Source organism: Crocodylus porosus, unplaced genomic scaffold (assembly GCF_001723895.1).
Source record: "Crocodylus porosus isolate Cpor-Errol unplaced genomic scaffold, CroPor_comp1, whole genome shotgun sequence".
NCBI classification, from domain to species: Eukaryota; Metazoa; Chordata; order Crocodylia; family Crocodylidae; genus Crocodylus; species Crocodylus porosus.
Genome location: NW_017728906.1, coordinates 190,012,132 through 190,025,306, shown reverse-complemented (window position 1 = coordinate 190,025,306; position 13,175 = coordinate 190,012,132). Strand labels below are relative to the sequence as shown.

General features: G+C 38.5%; 1 protein-coding gene across 3 annotated transcripts in view; it reads left to right on the top strand.

Annotated features, from left to right (window-relative positions):
* TMEM135 (transmembrane protein 135) overlaps nucleotides 1–13,175 on the top strand; it is a 345,516-nt gene that overhangs the window by 221,634 nt on the left and 110,707 nt on the right. For all 3 annotated transcript variants that reach the window (XM_019530374.1, XM_019530373.1, XM_019530371.1), the window contains one exon: nucleotides 11,201–11,247. In XM_019530374.1, coding sequence (XP_019385919.1) covers nucleotides 11,201–11,247 — 47 coding nt within the window. The remainder of the gene's footprint in view (nucleotides 1–11,200; nucleotides 11,248–13,175) is intronic.

The window sequence follows — 13,175 nt, the reverse complement described above, 5'->3', positions numbered from 1 at the left end:
GGTCGGACTAGATGATCTACCTAGGTCCCTTCCGACTCTAGCTACTATGAAACTATGAAAACATTGTTTTTTCTAAATAGTCCAAGTTTTGCTTTTATATTAACATTACTCACTTTCTGAGTTAGTCTTGCTTATTAAAATATAGTTGCAGCATTCCAGCCACATTTCTGCCTTCCAGACACTGGTGCTGAGCACAGAAGAGAACCCCGATTTTGCTGAAACTTCTTTCCATGTGAGCTGAATTTACACTCAGTTGGAGGATCACCACCATGTGCATGAACAGCACAAAGAAAATCAATTGCTGGTTTTTCATTTTTTAGGTTGCACTTTCTCAGTTTATGAGTAGCACTTTGAGCAGCTGCATATCCATTCACATTATCAGCTGGTGATGCAAGGTACTCCAGCTGTGGAATTAAATGCAAGACACTGTTCTACACTTTGTGCATTTGGTAATTGTAAAATTACAATTCTGTAATTTTGGGGACTGTAAAATGTCCCATACTATTGTTAGGTATCCACGGTTCTCTGCAATGTATTTCAGGTCAGCATACAAGTCTTCTACTGCTAACAGGCTGGCTAGTTCCTGCGGAAGAGATGTATCCCTATCTTCTGTTTGTTAATGCTCCACAAGCCCAGAGTAGAGCTGGTAGTACTATGCATGCTACTTTACCTTTGAACTATGTATTCCACCTGATCATAACTAAGTGTTGGCAAATCAACACTATTCAGGTGTCTGAAGAACTATGCACAATGAGCTGGAGCTTTCAGGAAAAGTGACTTCATCAAGGTGACAAAGTGATCCACTTGCTTAAAGGTATCTTGCCAAGTATTTCCTGCCAGAACAACTGTATGTGCATAGCAGTATATATGTACCCAGTTTGACCATAGGTTGCAAAACACAGCGTTCCAAGCCTTTGCCACGTGGCTTGCACTGTCTGTTACAAATGCTAATACAGTATAGCCTCATAAATCCAGTATGCCTGGGACCTAGCACCTGCCAGAATTTTTAAAATTCTGGATTTTTGAATGAGTGAGGCTGGGGCTAGGGAAGGGGTGGGGGGGAGGGGTGCGGCACAGCCCAGCAACTGCAGACAGGTGGCATCAGCTGCCCCTGGGGCTGCAGGAAGAAACAAAGCAGAGGGAACTGTAAGTGGGTGCAGGGTGGGGGAGTGCGACTCTTGCTACTGTGTGCACCCTGGAAGGGCTGGGAGGCTGCACTGGGCTCTTCCTGGGGGAGGGCAGGGCGTGCTCCCAGATCAGCGCACGGGTTGAGAGCAGGGTGCCACTGCAGGGTGCAGCTGGCAGCAGCACCAGAGTCTTCCCAGTGCTTGGGGTGGGCACCAGCCTGCTCTCCTCCGGCGCACAGATCTGGGGACATGCGGTCCCAGGTAGAGCCCACTGCAGGTCCCGAGCCCATAGCCCTCCCAGGGAGCACCTAACAGCAAGAGTCATGCCCCCATGCCCTGCACCCACTTGCAGTTCCCTCCTCTTTGCTCCCTGCTGCAGCCCTGGGAACAGGTGATAGCACCTGCCTGCAGTGCTGGGTTTTTGACAATTCTGTAATTTTGACCGCCGGATTTATGAGGTTATACTGTATTTGATCACGTGGGATGCTGTATTCCACCACGCAAGAAATCAAGGCTTGTGAAATAGTGGCATGATTAACTTTTCCAAGGCACACTATCTTTACAAGCTACGGTGTGGTAATGTCAGCATGATTAGGGGTAATGTCAGCATGATTACCTTGAGCACCTGAAATAAAAAGTTGAAAACTGGTCTATTTTAGAAGTTGGTTGTTTTGTCAACGATTATAGCATTGTAGTGTCCTTTCAGGTAATTGAGAAAGCGGTGTTATTTCTTCTACAAAAAGAGTTGGTACGTCATGGGAATACAATTGATCTGACTTGGGAATGGCACCACCTCCCTTAATGTGCTTGCTTAAAAAAAATCTCTTGACAACAGGTTAATCCATTTTATGCAGAGGAATGTCTGCTTTTACACACGTTTGAACAAAATCTGAAGCGACAGTTTCATGCTGTTCTCTGGCAGTTGTACAATGCAGGATTGATTCAGTTGCAGTGCATTGTTTCTTTACTGTTGTCGATGATCCTGTTGATTCAGTCTCTTGTTTTATTTGCTTTTCATTCGGTTTAAGTGCTTTCCATGTGTTGTACAATTGTCTGTCTTCAGTTGTAATCTACAGTGTTGCAGCGTACAGTTCAGAACAGCACGTTACCATGAACCTGAAGTTTGTCCTTGCCACAGTGACAGTCTTTAGGTGTGATTTTTAAAGGTTTCGTAACTTTACTCACATTTGGAGGCCAAAATGAAATTTGAGATGCATTAAAATACAAACCCCATTTGTGTTGCTGAGTAACCTGTATATGCTGGAAGCAGTTTACTGGAGTGTGCTTAACTATGTACATTTAAAGTGCATTCAAAAATCAACTACGAGAGTAGTAGATGTGCTTACTGAGTAAAGGACACTGGTACTTTCAGTAAAATTGAGCTCGTAGCTTATATATGTTTTTATTTTTTCACAAAATGTAAAAACTAAAGATTCTCTGTAAAAAATGCAAAAATGCAAATTCTGCGTTTTTCCTTGGCAAATGGATTTTAGGATGTATGCTGATAAGTATTTTGCAGCTCTCTCCTACTATATCTTAGAGCTGATGTAGTGTATTGATTGCAATGAAGGCACCATCAACTAAGGCCACTTGCATAACATATCAGGGAGGAAACTGCACGGCATTTGGCAGAGACATTTACAACGTCACTGTTGTTGTTTTTCCATTATCAGCATCTAACATCTCCCAACAGGGGGCACAGATTTTGTGTTCTCAGTTGTTGCTGCAAGGAAGTAACTTCTGCACTGCAGTAGCTATCAGTAGGGACACTGCAAGCCATTTCTAAGCTAGATTTCCTGCATACTGTCCAAGTTTTGAACTCTAAGAATCTAGCTATTTCACTTTAATCTCCCAATGGGTGCTTGATCTCTTTTGAGAAGCCTCACTCTGAATGAGTGCACTGAGGTACTTTTGGAAATTTGCCCTGAGGCAAATTGATGATTGTATTTAATAGATTTCACGTCTTTTTATAAAATCTCCATATGACCATGTGTGTTACAATGCTTCATTTAGACATCAAGTTTGTCAGCATACAATGCAAATAATAATAGTCTTTCATCATCGCTTGTATATCTCTTTAAGAATATATAAATAAAGTGAGAGTGTAAAAGTTGGTTTTTAAAATGGTGACACGTGGTATATTACTTCTTTTGCAAACCTTTAGCTTGTCTACATGATATATCCATTTTGACAGCTGGAGACTTGAAGGGCTATATGTTGCCAAGCTCAGTTTGTTGACCCTGTACCATAAATCAAGGATGGTGGGAGCATGCAAGGAAAAACCTGAAATAGACTTCCAGCTCACTGCATATTTTTCCATCTTGAATTCAAAATATAGAAATACAATAGTATAGGTTTTGCTATGTTTTCTCTTTTCAAAAGTAGTCCTCTTGGCATTTGAATTTCTCTGTAAAATATTTCATTGGTGTATTGCAGATATCAAATATGCTAGCTGGAGAGTACATATTGTAACTTTGTCTCGTGACTGGTGAGATTGTTGATTTTTTTTTTCTGGCTGCAAAGATTAGCTGGAAATAAGGCTTGCAGTTTTGAAAGGTTATATTTGTTGGACTTGTATAACTGCCTCCCCCTTATCTTTAATGCTAGTGAGATCAGATGACTGCACAATAGCAGTGTCTGTAACTTTGCGTTAGAGTTAGTCTTTGCCTCTGCTTAGTCATTATAACACACAAATTTTCAGGGTATTTTCAGAAATAAGTTAGCCTGGCTTTTATTATGAATGGGAGCTTCAGATGTTTCTGCAAGGATCTAGTTCCCGCAGTGTCTGCCAAAAAATGTTCATGGGTGTAAAGATCTTCACTGTCTGTGTTTCTAGAAATAAGTTTAGAATAGGGTAGCTGTGCACAGGTCAGTGACTCGTTACAAAGAGTCTGTCCTACAATTTGAAAGGAGCAGAATCTTAACTTAATTGCTGTTATTATACATAATCATTTTTAGAAGACTAATTTTATACATTTAATGAGACTTTTCTGTCCTTTGTTGTAGAAAAATGCTTATTTTTTCTTGGTTTACAGTATGGTTTAACTTCAGGGGAATATTACATGGGGGACTGGCTGCTAGACTAATTATCATGGGCTCTCTGTTTCCAATGAAAACACTGTTTAACTAGTTGTTGGATCTGCAAATTCATTTGGGATCTGCAAAACTTATTTTATATATGAGATTATTTTATTACATATGTAGCAGAAACAATGCATGTTCATAGGTTTTTTCCTTTTTTATTTATTTAGGAAGTTTTAAAATACAGAATAATATGAATGTTGTTTCTTGAATTGTATGCTGTCAAATTTTTCACAGTTCCACTTAGATTACATTATTTTTTTATTTGAGATCCTCAGAGGGTGTTTTTGTTTTGATTGAACACTGTATTAGCCTTTTCCTTGTTTCATTTATCAATGGCTTAAATACAAAGCAGAATAACCTTCATTGTTTATTTTTCTGTACTCTTTCAAGGACATACTTAAGTGTAAAAACATTAATGTTATCAGGAAGCAAAACCACGTCTGTGTAAACACACAAGCTACAGAGTAACAAGAAGATTAATAAAATCTATGGCAGTTATAGGAAATAAAAAATACATTCTGTAATGCGTCTCCCTGGGGTTACCTAAGGTGTGAGACTTTATCATCTAACTGTAAACATTCCTTTGCTCAGACACAAACGCTTTGTAACACATTCAGCACTAAATCACTCCACTTGTAAATGCTATATTTTTTTTTTTATGAGAGCAGCAGATGCATGAAGATGAATTTGCTTGTGTGCTGGACCCTAGATAATCTGAGAGACTAGCTTTATAAGCTGGAAGAGTTTTTCTTCCCTTTCCTTCAGGGCTGCCATGCCTTTGGGTATTATTCCCAGGTCCCTTCCCAAAGAAACAGGACCAGAGGAGGGGTGTTTGTGGGGTTGGGTTTTTTTTTAAATATCCTAAAACCAGTGTGATGCCCTCATGGTTTAGAGAATACTTTAGGCATTCATGTGCAGGAAGAACTCATTTTGTAGCCCACAGCTATTTTACTGTTACACCTCTGAGTGAAAAAACCTTTGGAAATAAGCCCACTTTATGTATAAAAATGAACATGACATGGATTTGTAAGATGTATATATCAAACATACCTAAATAAATATATAGAGGAAGAAACACTTTTATGGGACACGGTCATCTTGAACTGTGTTAGTTAAAAGTGAATTAAAAGCAGTGCCAAATGTCTTTCTGGATCCTCTGGCCAACTTTTACAATCAGTTTCTTATATTTAAAATAATTTCCTTTCCACTGATGTGATGGATGATACCTACATAAACAGGAAAAACCTAAGTGCCTCATTCTGCAGCCCTTACACTGAAATAATACTTATTACCTAAATCTGGAGAATCTGTCGGATTGATTAAATACTAAGTTAACAAACTAAAAATGAGAGATTTCTCTAATTTCTTGTTGTAATCTGTGTATATTAATGTAAAGGTCCTTTCCACCCAGGGGAATCTTGAAGTTGATGGAGTGCCTGTAATAAAAATCTTAAATATTTTAAGATTAAGGGTAGATGGAGTTTTGTGAGTTTTGCCATTGACTTCAACAGTACCAGAATCTCACTGTCAAAATAAGTACTTTCAGCTGATAAATAAAAACTGTTGCTCTAAAGTTGGAGGTAATACTCAATATACAGTGCCATGTTCACTTTGGTATTTATATCATAGTCAATCTTGGTCACCGTCATTGCACAGTTTATGAAGGAGAGCTTCTGTCCTTTTTGAATTTCAAAATATTACCCCGTAACTTCCTTGAAGAAATGAGGAAAAGAGTCTTGACCTTGCTTAGTGTTTGTTTAATAATTGTCTTTACCTTATCCTAGTGAGGAGCACGGGTTTTTATTTTCTTCTGGAACAAGCAGCGTTCCTTGACAATTCTGGTTCTTAGTACTGCTCTTACATTCTGTTTTGTTGGTTGTATTATAACACTTTATGTTGCCTTAAGATTCTACAGAAATAATAGCTTGGGTGCATAACAAGTCAACCTCAAGCCATATATAGACTTCCTGTTTCTTCTGGGAGAGTTGCTGCTCTGCCAGGAGAAACCATGGGTGTACAATTGTTCAGGATTTTTCTCCCACAGCAAAGATAGCCATTCCAGGAGAAGAATAACCTGGGAACAACTAGAGTTAAAACGCTCCCAGGAGAGTTTCTCTTAGGAGAACTGATGTATGTACATGTTTTCTTGTGAGAGAAGCCACAGTATAATTCTCCAGCATCCCAGGATACTTTGCTTTAGCTACACCCTCCTAGGGACACAATGTGTGACTCGCTAGACTTTACTGCTCCACTGAGTGGGGATACACCCCCTTCATAATCTCCACATTGTGCTGGAGGGAGATATAGTCTGATCTCAAGCTGTCTGGGTCAGTCGATGGCTGCCCTGTGCACTGTTGCCATCTGTCTCTGGGCAGATCAAGGGAGCCTGCAGAGCACATTGAGATGTCGGCACAGGAGCTCCCGTGGCTGCACAGCATCAGCACTGCAAGCACTCTGTTCTTCAGGGGCTCATCATTCAAATGTCTGTTCAAGCATCTCTGGGTAAGTTTTTCTACCAGAAAACAAACCTGGGAGAGTTCTCCCAGATCATTTGAATGTGTGTACATGACCTTAGCTACAAGAAGACCTGTAGCTGTTAAATTTCTTGTGAATTAAATGCATCTGTCTTTGGGTCCTAACTCTCTTACACTGAGGCCTGTGTATATTCATCTCCCTTAATTCATTTATCAAGGAGATTGCCATACAGAGAGAAGTTTATTTAATGGAGCTAGAAAATAATAAGGATTAGATTAGAACAGACCCTGATGTAGGGGGTGACCTAGGAGCAGCTATTCACAGAAGTGACTTAAAATTTACATTTCAAGGTAGTTTCACTAGAGATTTTCAGTGCACATTGTGAAATGGTCAACACGTACCAAAACACGTTTGCAAATGATGTAGGTAAAAATCACCAATAATGTTAATGTAAAATCTGTAAAATAGAGCTTTCCTATATGCCTGAATAGCACTCTTTGCCTAATGACATGTGTTCTGCTTGGCTGTTTTGTGATCAAACGAACATTGTAACAGATTGGACTGCCGCCAGTATTACCACTGCTGCAAAAATAAAATAATTAACTTTAGCCAACATGCTGCGATGCAACTGTGACAGCACATGTGGCTGGAAATTATATATGGGACTGTGCCAAAAAGTAGCAGTGAAAACATGCTGAGGGGGAAAAAGCAGGTAGTCACCAGTAGCAAAGCATTAAATGTGCAGTAGTTTCATTAACTGTAGAAACAAGGTATATTGGACTGAAATACAAGCATTGTTCAAATTATGAGCTAAAGCACAGTAACAATAAAATCGAGGGTAGTTCACAAGAGTAGATTGCCTAGTGTCTACAGACTGTCACAAACCCTATTTTGGAGGTTTGTGGGGTGCCATGCAGATTTTCTTCTGTTTATTTCGCTGATATGGTATTTGTGGTCTCATTGGAAAGCCAAAGTTAGGCTGTACCCGTTTATGTCACTTTTATTATTATATGGATTCTTTTTCCTGTATATATCTTTATGATTTTGGACACAGTTTAGTCAAGGGAACTGAGACACATACTTTAGGAAAAATAAGTAGGTGAAATTGCTAAATCTTTCGCTTTTATGATACTAGGGCAAGGACCATTGCCACTCCCAGTCAAAGACAGAAGGGGTCAGGTGGGCACCCAAGTTATTTTCTGCTTATAATGGGGAAAGTAACTGCATGATAGTAAAGGCATCTGAAAGAAATGACCCGTCAGTCAGCAGAATGCCAGGTTTTTAGGGAGAGGCATTTCTAGAGAATTATAAGATCCATGAGCCAGAGATGCGGGGTGGAAAATTTTCCAGTGCTTTATTTTTCTGTGGAAAAAATAAAGTTCTAAAAATTCATTGCTTCATAAAATTCATTAGTAACTATGAATAGATGCCAATACAATATTAGGCAAGCGTGGCAGTTTCAAAGTTGTAATGCATGCTTTTCATGTGATTATCCCTAGGAAATGTGTGAGAACATATATATATGTTTTATTGATTTGTAAACAGGAGGGTAAATACAGTCACATAATAATCCGAACCAAAAATCAAGTTACGAATTCACCTAATTGGCTGTGCAGGCCAATTCAAAACCAAAGTTAAAATTATTATTTCATCTCAGATTGCAAGTGAATGCAAAACCAAACCTGAAACTGATTATTTTTTTCCACCTTCAGTTCAGCAAACACATAGAGTCATGTCTCATTTCTTTTCTTGAGCTGGGGAAGTTGGAAGTGTTTGCATAGGATCTGTTGGGTTTTTTTAGTGCTTTTGGTTTTAAAGTAGTCATAATAATGCCTAATCAGAAAAAAACCAAACTAGTGTGTGGCATCATTATCGTGAAGTTCAGGCCACTGAAGGAAGGGAGAAAGTTGGTAGATGTAAATATTGTGGGAAGGAGTATGCTTAACAATGCAACAGGAGTGAAGAAACATTTAATAACATGTGGAAACTGTCTTGAAAGAGTACAAGCTATATACAGAAAGCTAATACAACAAAGGGGTGGAAAAACATCATCTGAGAAAGCCTACTTCTTTCCACATCAAGCTTTGAATTTGTTTGACTATAATATTTAAACCACATTAAATGTGCTATATTTAATTTTTTTTCCTAATCAAATATTTCAGTTCAAATACCTGTGACTGTTGGGACATAAAATTCACATAGGGGTAATTTAAAAGTTTTGTTTACTAAATATCAGTCAAATAAATGTGCTAAATTAGATCACGCTCTATTTAGGGCATTGGAAGATTGTCCAGAAAACACATATCTCTGCCATGAACAATGATGGGTCAGGGGAGGGGAGAAGCTGACTTGAGGATTATTTTAGAGTCTGTGAGACAGGCCTGGTGGTTGGATTTTCTCAGGCTTTGGACGAGTCCAGATGCCCAGCAGCCAGGACTGGGCAAATCAGCAGGAAAACTGATCTCTGAAAACATTGGCATCACTTTCAAGAGACTAGGTGGTAGCCAGATAAGAGAATAAGGAACTTTGCTAATCTTTTTGTTCTGTCTTCAAACTTATGGTCCCTTTATCTTGTATGATTCTTTTATCCTAGGCCCACGAGGCCATTCTTTCTGGCCCACAGGACCCCTAAAATTTTTAGAAAATTAATATTAATCTACCCTGGGCTGCCTGTCATGCGACCCTTGATGCCTTGCCAAAACTCAGTAAGCGGCCCTCTGCCCAAAATAATTGCCCATTCCTATGGTAAAGAGTGATCTCTGGGCAAGTGATATTCCAAGTTAGCCCATTCTATGGAAAGGGGAACCTAAAATTTCTCTCACCCAAAGGGAAGCCACCTGGAGCCAGCAGAGATTCTCCTGCTGCATCTGTGAGATCTGTTGTAAGGGCAGTGGTACTGAGTCTTGTTGGGGATAAAGGGTTTTGCTAGGGCAAACCTTGGGCTGTTCTGTGGGACAGGCAGCAGGCCTCTGGGGACACACTGCAGACAGGTTTGTGTCACAAGCTAGTTCTAAGTCAAAAGCAGTGGAAATGTAAGGATTTTCCTTGATAATCTACTTTGAATTTTCCCTTTTATCACATTCTATTTATATGTTCATACATCCCTTTAAAATGTTTTTCTTCTTGTTGTGTTTACACCCTTCATGTATAAAACTAATATTGTTGTGGCCTCCTTTAGCCTTCATTTAGCTAAGATTTTGGTTTTTTTGGTTTTTCAGTCTTTTCGTCACCTTTTTTAATATAGTTATTGCCCTTTTCAAAAATCCCTCCAATTTGCCCATATCTTTTTAACACCATTGCATTCAATATCAAACACAATTATTTCCTTTCTTGTAGGGTTTGTCTACCTAGTAAATTAGCATAGATTAAGGCTATGTGCTCACATTCAAATAATGTGGGAGTATTCTCCCAGGCTTGTTCTCCTGGGAGAGAAACTTACCCAGAAATGTGTGCAGACATTTTAATAGTGAAGCCTTGGAGTGTGGAAAGTGTGCAGCACTGACATTATGCAGTTGGAGAGGAGGACTGTGCACACGTTTCAGCATACTCTGCAGGTTTCCTTAGTCGTCTTGGTAGCAGATGACAGCAGTGCATAAGGCAGCCCTGGTTGGGATTGTGAAGAGGGCATGCTCTGCACTTTGTTGGACCAGCAGAGTCCAGCAAGAGATGCACTGTACTTATTCTTCTCCCCCTTTCATGTTAATGTCCATGTTTTTCTTTTCCTTTTTGTGGAAGAATAGCTTTGTAAAGCATTTGGGGGTTTAGATCAATAACATGTTTATTGTAAAGTAGCTTTCAAAAGGAAGCTCTAAGTATTTCCAGCTTTATTTGAATAATATTTGTGTATATATTGTCCTCTTTATCTCTGGATGATTATAATTCCAAATGCAATACAGTGAAATTTAAATTATGATAAGGGTTCTAAATTCGTGTTCTGATGATGACCTTGAAAATAATATTCATGGTCTTTCAGATGGAATAACCTACTAACCATTCTCCAGGAACCTAAATTTACTTTTATTCCACAAAAGTTGGTATCCTTCCATTCTTTTGCTTGAATACATGTATAATGATTTAATCACCTAGTAGTTTATGTGAAAATTGATTTAAAAAAAAAAAAGGAATTCCCCCTTATTCCACACTCTGCTCCCTATGCATTCTCATATAGATATAGATATCTGTATCTATATCTATAACTATCTATATATTTATCTAGATATATCTATAGCTATCTAGATAGATATATAGATTTATCTATAGATATATGAATGAATGAAAATGCATATATATATCCATCAGTCTATATTGACATACGTGGCCTGATCCAAAGCCTGTTGAAATCAATGAATGTCTCCCTGTTAATTTTAGTAGACTTGAATGAGGCTTTTAGAGCATGAAATGTGACAATAAAACTTCTATTTTGATATCTGTGAGAGTGCCTCTGATCTAAAACAGGTTTGCCTGTAGTGTTAGTATAGCCTTTTATTTAATAAAATTATTTCTGCTTCTTATAGGTCCTTTTGTTCTGCATCACGTCTGCTCTGTTCATGTTCTTTTTCAGGTATGTCATTAGTATTTCCATTTCTATTAAAAAATTATGGGAAGCAGCCAATTGCCCACTTGTTTGATTTTGAGATTGAGATAAGAACACCTTCTGCTTTTTAATGAAGTAGACCTTCTTCATGGTATAGTGTCATGAAGTTCAAAATTATTGCTAGTAGTTCAAAAATCTGTGTTATATCTGAACATGAAGTCTCCAAAGAATATAGAAGTGTGCTGTGTAATGGTGAGGAAGAGGTAGGGTTATAATTTGTGTGTGTTTATAGTGATGTATAATATTTTTAGAGCATATTGAAACTATAAATATGACATTAAGGCAGCAGTTACAGGAATGTAGAAATATTTACTTTCTATCTAAGTTGTTTGAACAATTTCCTATGTATATTGGGAAGTATTTTTCATAAGCAAATATAGTGGAATAATGCCTAAAATTTGCAGTTGACTCTTGCTTATTTCAGTCTTAAAAATCAGAATAAAAGCAGTTAGCAATAATTTCCTTTTTTAAATGAGCATTATGAAATGTATTTTGACCTGCAAATATACATAATATTTATAAGTAGAGGGTAACCACTTTTAATTTGTTTTAACATTCTTTGTCAATATGTATCTGTTTCTCTGTTTGATTAGAAACCCATTTAAACTTCTCTCTCTCTGAGTCTGTAAGAAATATATAATAAAAATGTATAACCCTTCAGTACTTAAGTTTTAAATAACTGTTCCTTGAAATTATTCCATTATATATTTAGTTGAGTAGTTGTCTGCTAAAATAACCTCTAACTACAACCCTTGGAATTAAAATATTCTGTGGTAGATTTCTGTGGCATGTAGCCATCTGCAATTCTGTGGCCACAGAATCCCCTGATAATTGCAAAACTCCAGGAGCTCTGGGTTGTTTTTTTTCATAATTCAATAGCCCTGGAATCGCTTACAAATACGGGCCAAGAAAATATTGTGCAGGGGGAAAACTATTATTTTTAAAGCTTCTAAAATGCATTCCTTCCCTCATCCACTGCCCATTAAGACTCTTAAATTGGCAATCTTCTCTCTGTTTTGTTTTGTGCTGCTGCCCTGAGTTGTCAGGCCAGCCTATGATTAGCCTGAGGGATTTTACTTCTAATGTTGATGCTAGACACCTGCCAAGGGGACTGTGGCTGAGAAAACGTAAGGGCTGGGTAATGTTGTGAGGGCTCTGAATGTTAGTTGTTTCCCTTTTTAATAGGGAGCTAATTGTTTGCCTGTTTATATCTGTGATTGTGAAGCAGCGATTCACAGTTGAAATGGAAAATTAAAATAAAGCAGAATTAAGCCTTGGAGTCCATGCTGATTTCCTCAGTAACTAGACTGTAAGACCTTTCTCTCTGGGAAATACTCCAACAGCTCTTGCTTCACCAAGGGCCTCATTAAATGTGTTCTTCCTTGATATCTGTACTGACAGTTTTATGGACAGTTAACCAAACCACCTTTTTGCCTTTTACCTGCCTCTGAATCATTGAACATGGCCTGTGATATACTCATGCTTCTAATGGTTTCTGGCTTGTGAGTTTTGTTTATGGCTAAGGACAGACATTACACATAAACCAGTTTAAGTGATCAGAAACTGGTTTAAACCTGTAACAGAACATAAGCTCAGTGCACATAAATCAGTTTCAAAATGGCTGAAACTGGTTTAAGATTAACATGGTTGAATGTAGTAACAGATTTAACTGATTTGGGTCAAACTGACTTATGCAATGTCTATCCCAGACCCCTTCCTGGTTTAAGTTAAACCAGATTCTCCCAGCATCCCAGGTGCTTTGCAGTCCTGGGCTGGGCTGGGCTGGGCTAGGTTGGGCTGTCTGCTCCAGAGAACAGGGTTGGCCCTGCTCCTCTGCTTCCTGGCCTGAGCTCTGGCAGAGACTGCTTCCCCCTGCCCTCCTCCCCTTCCCCCTG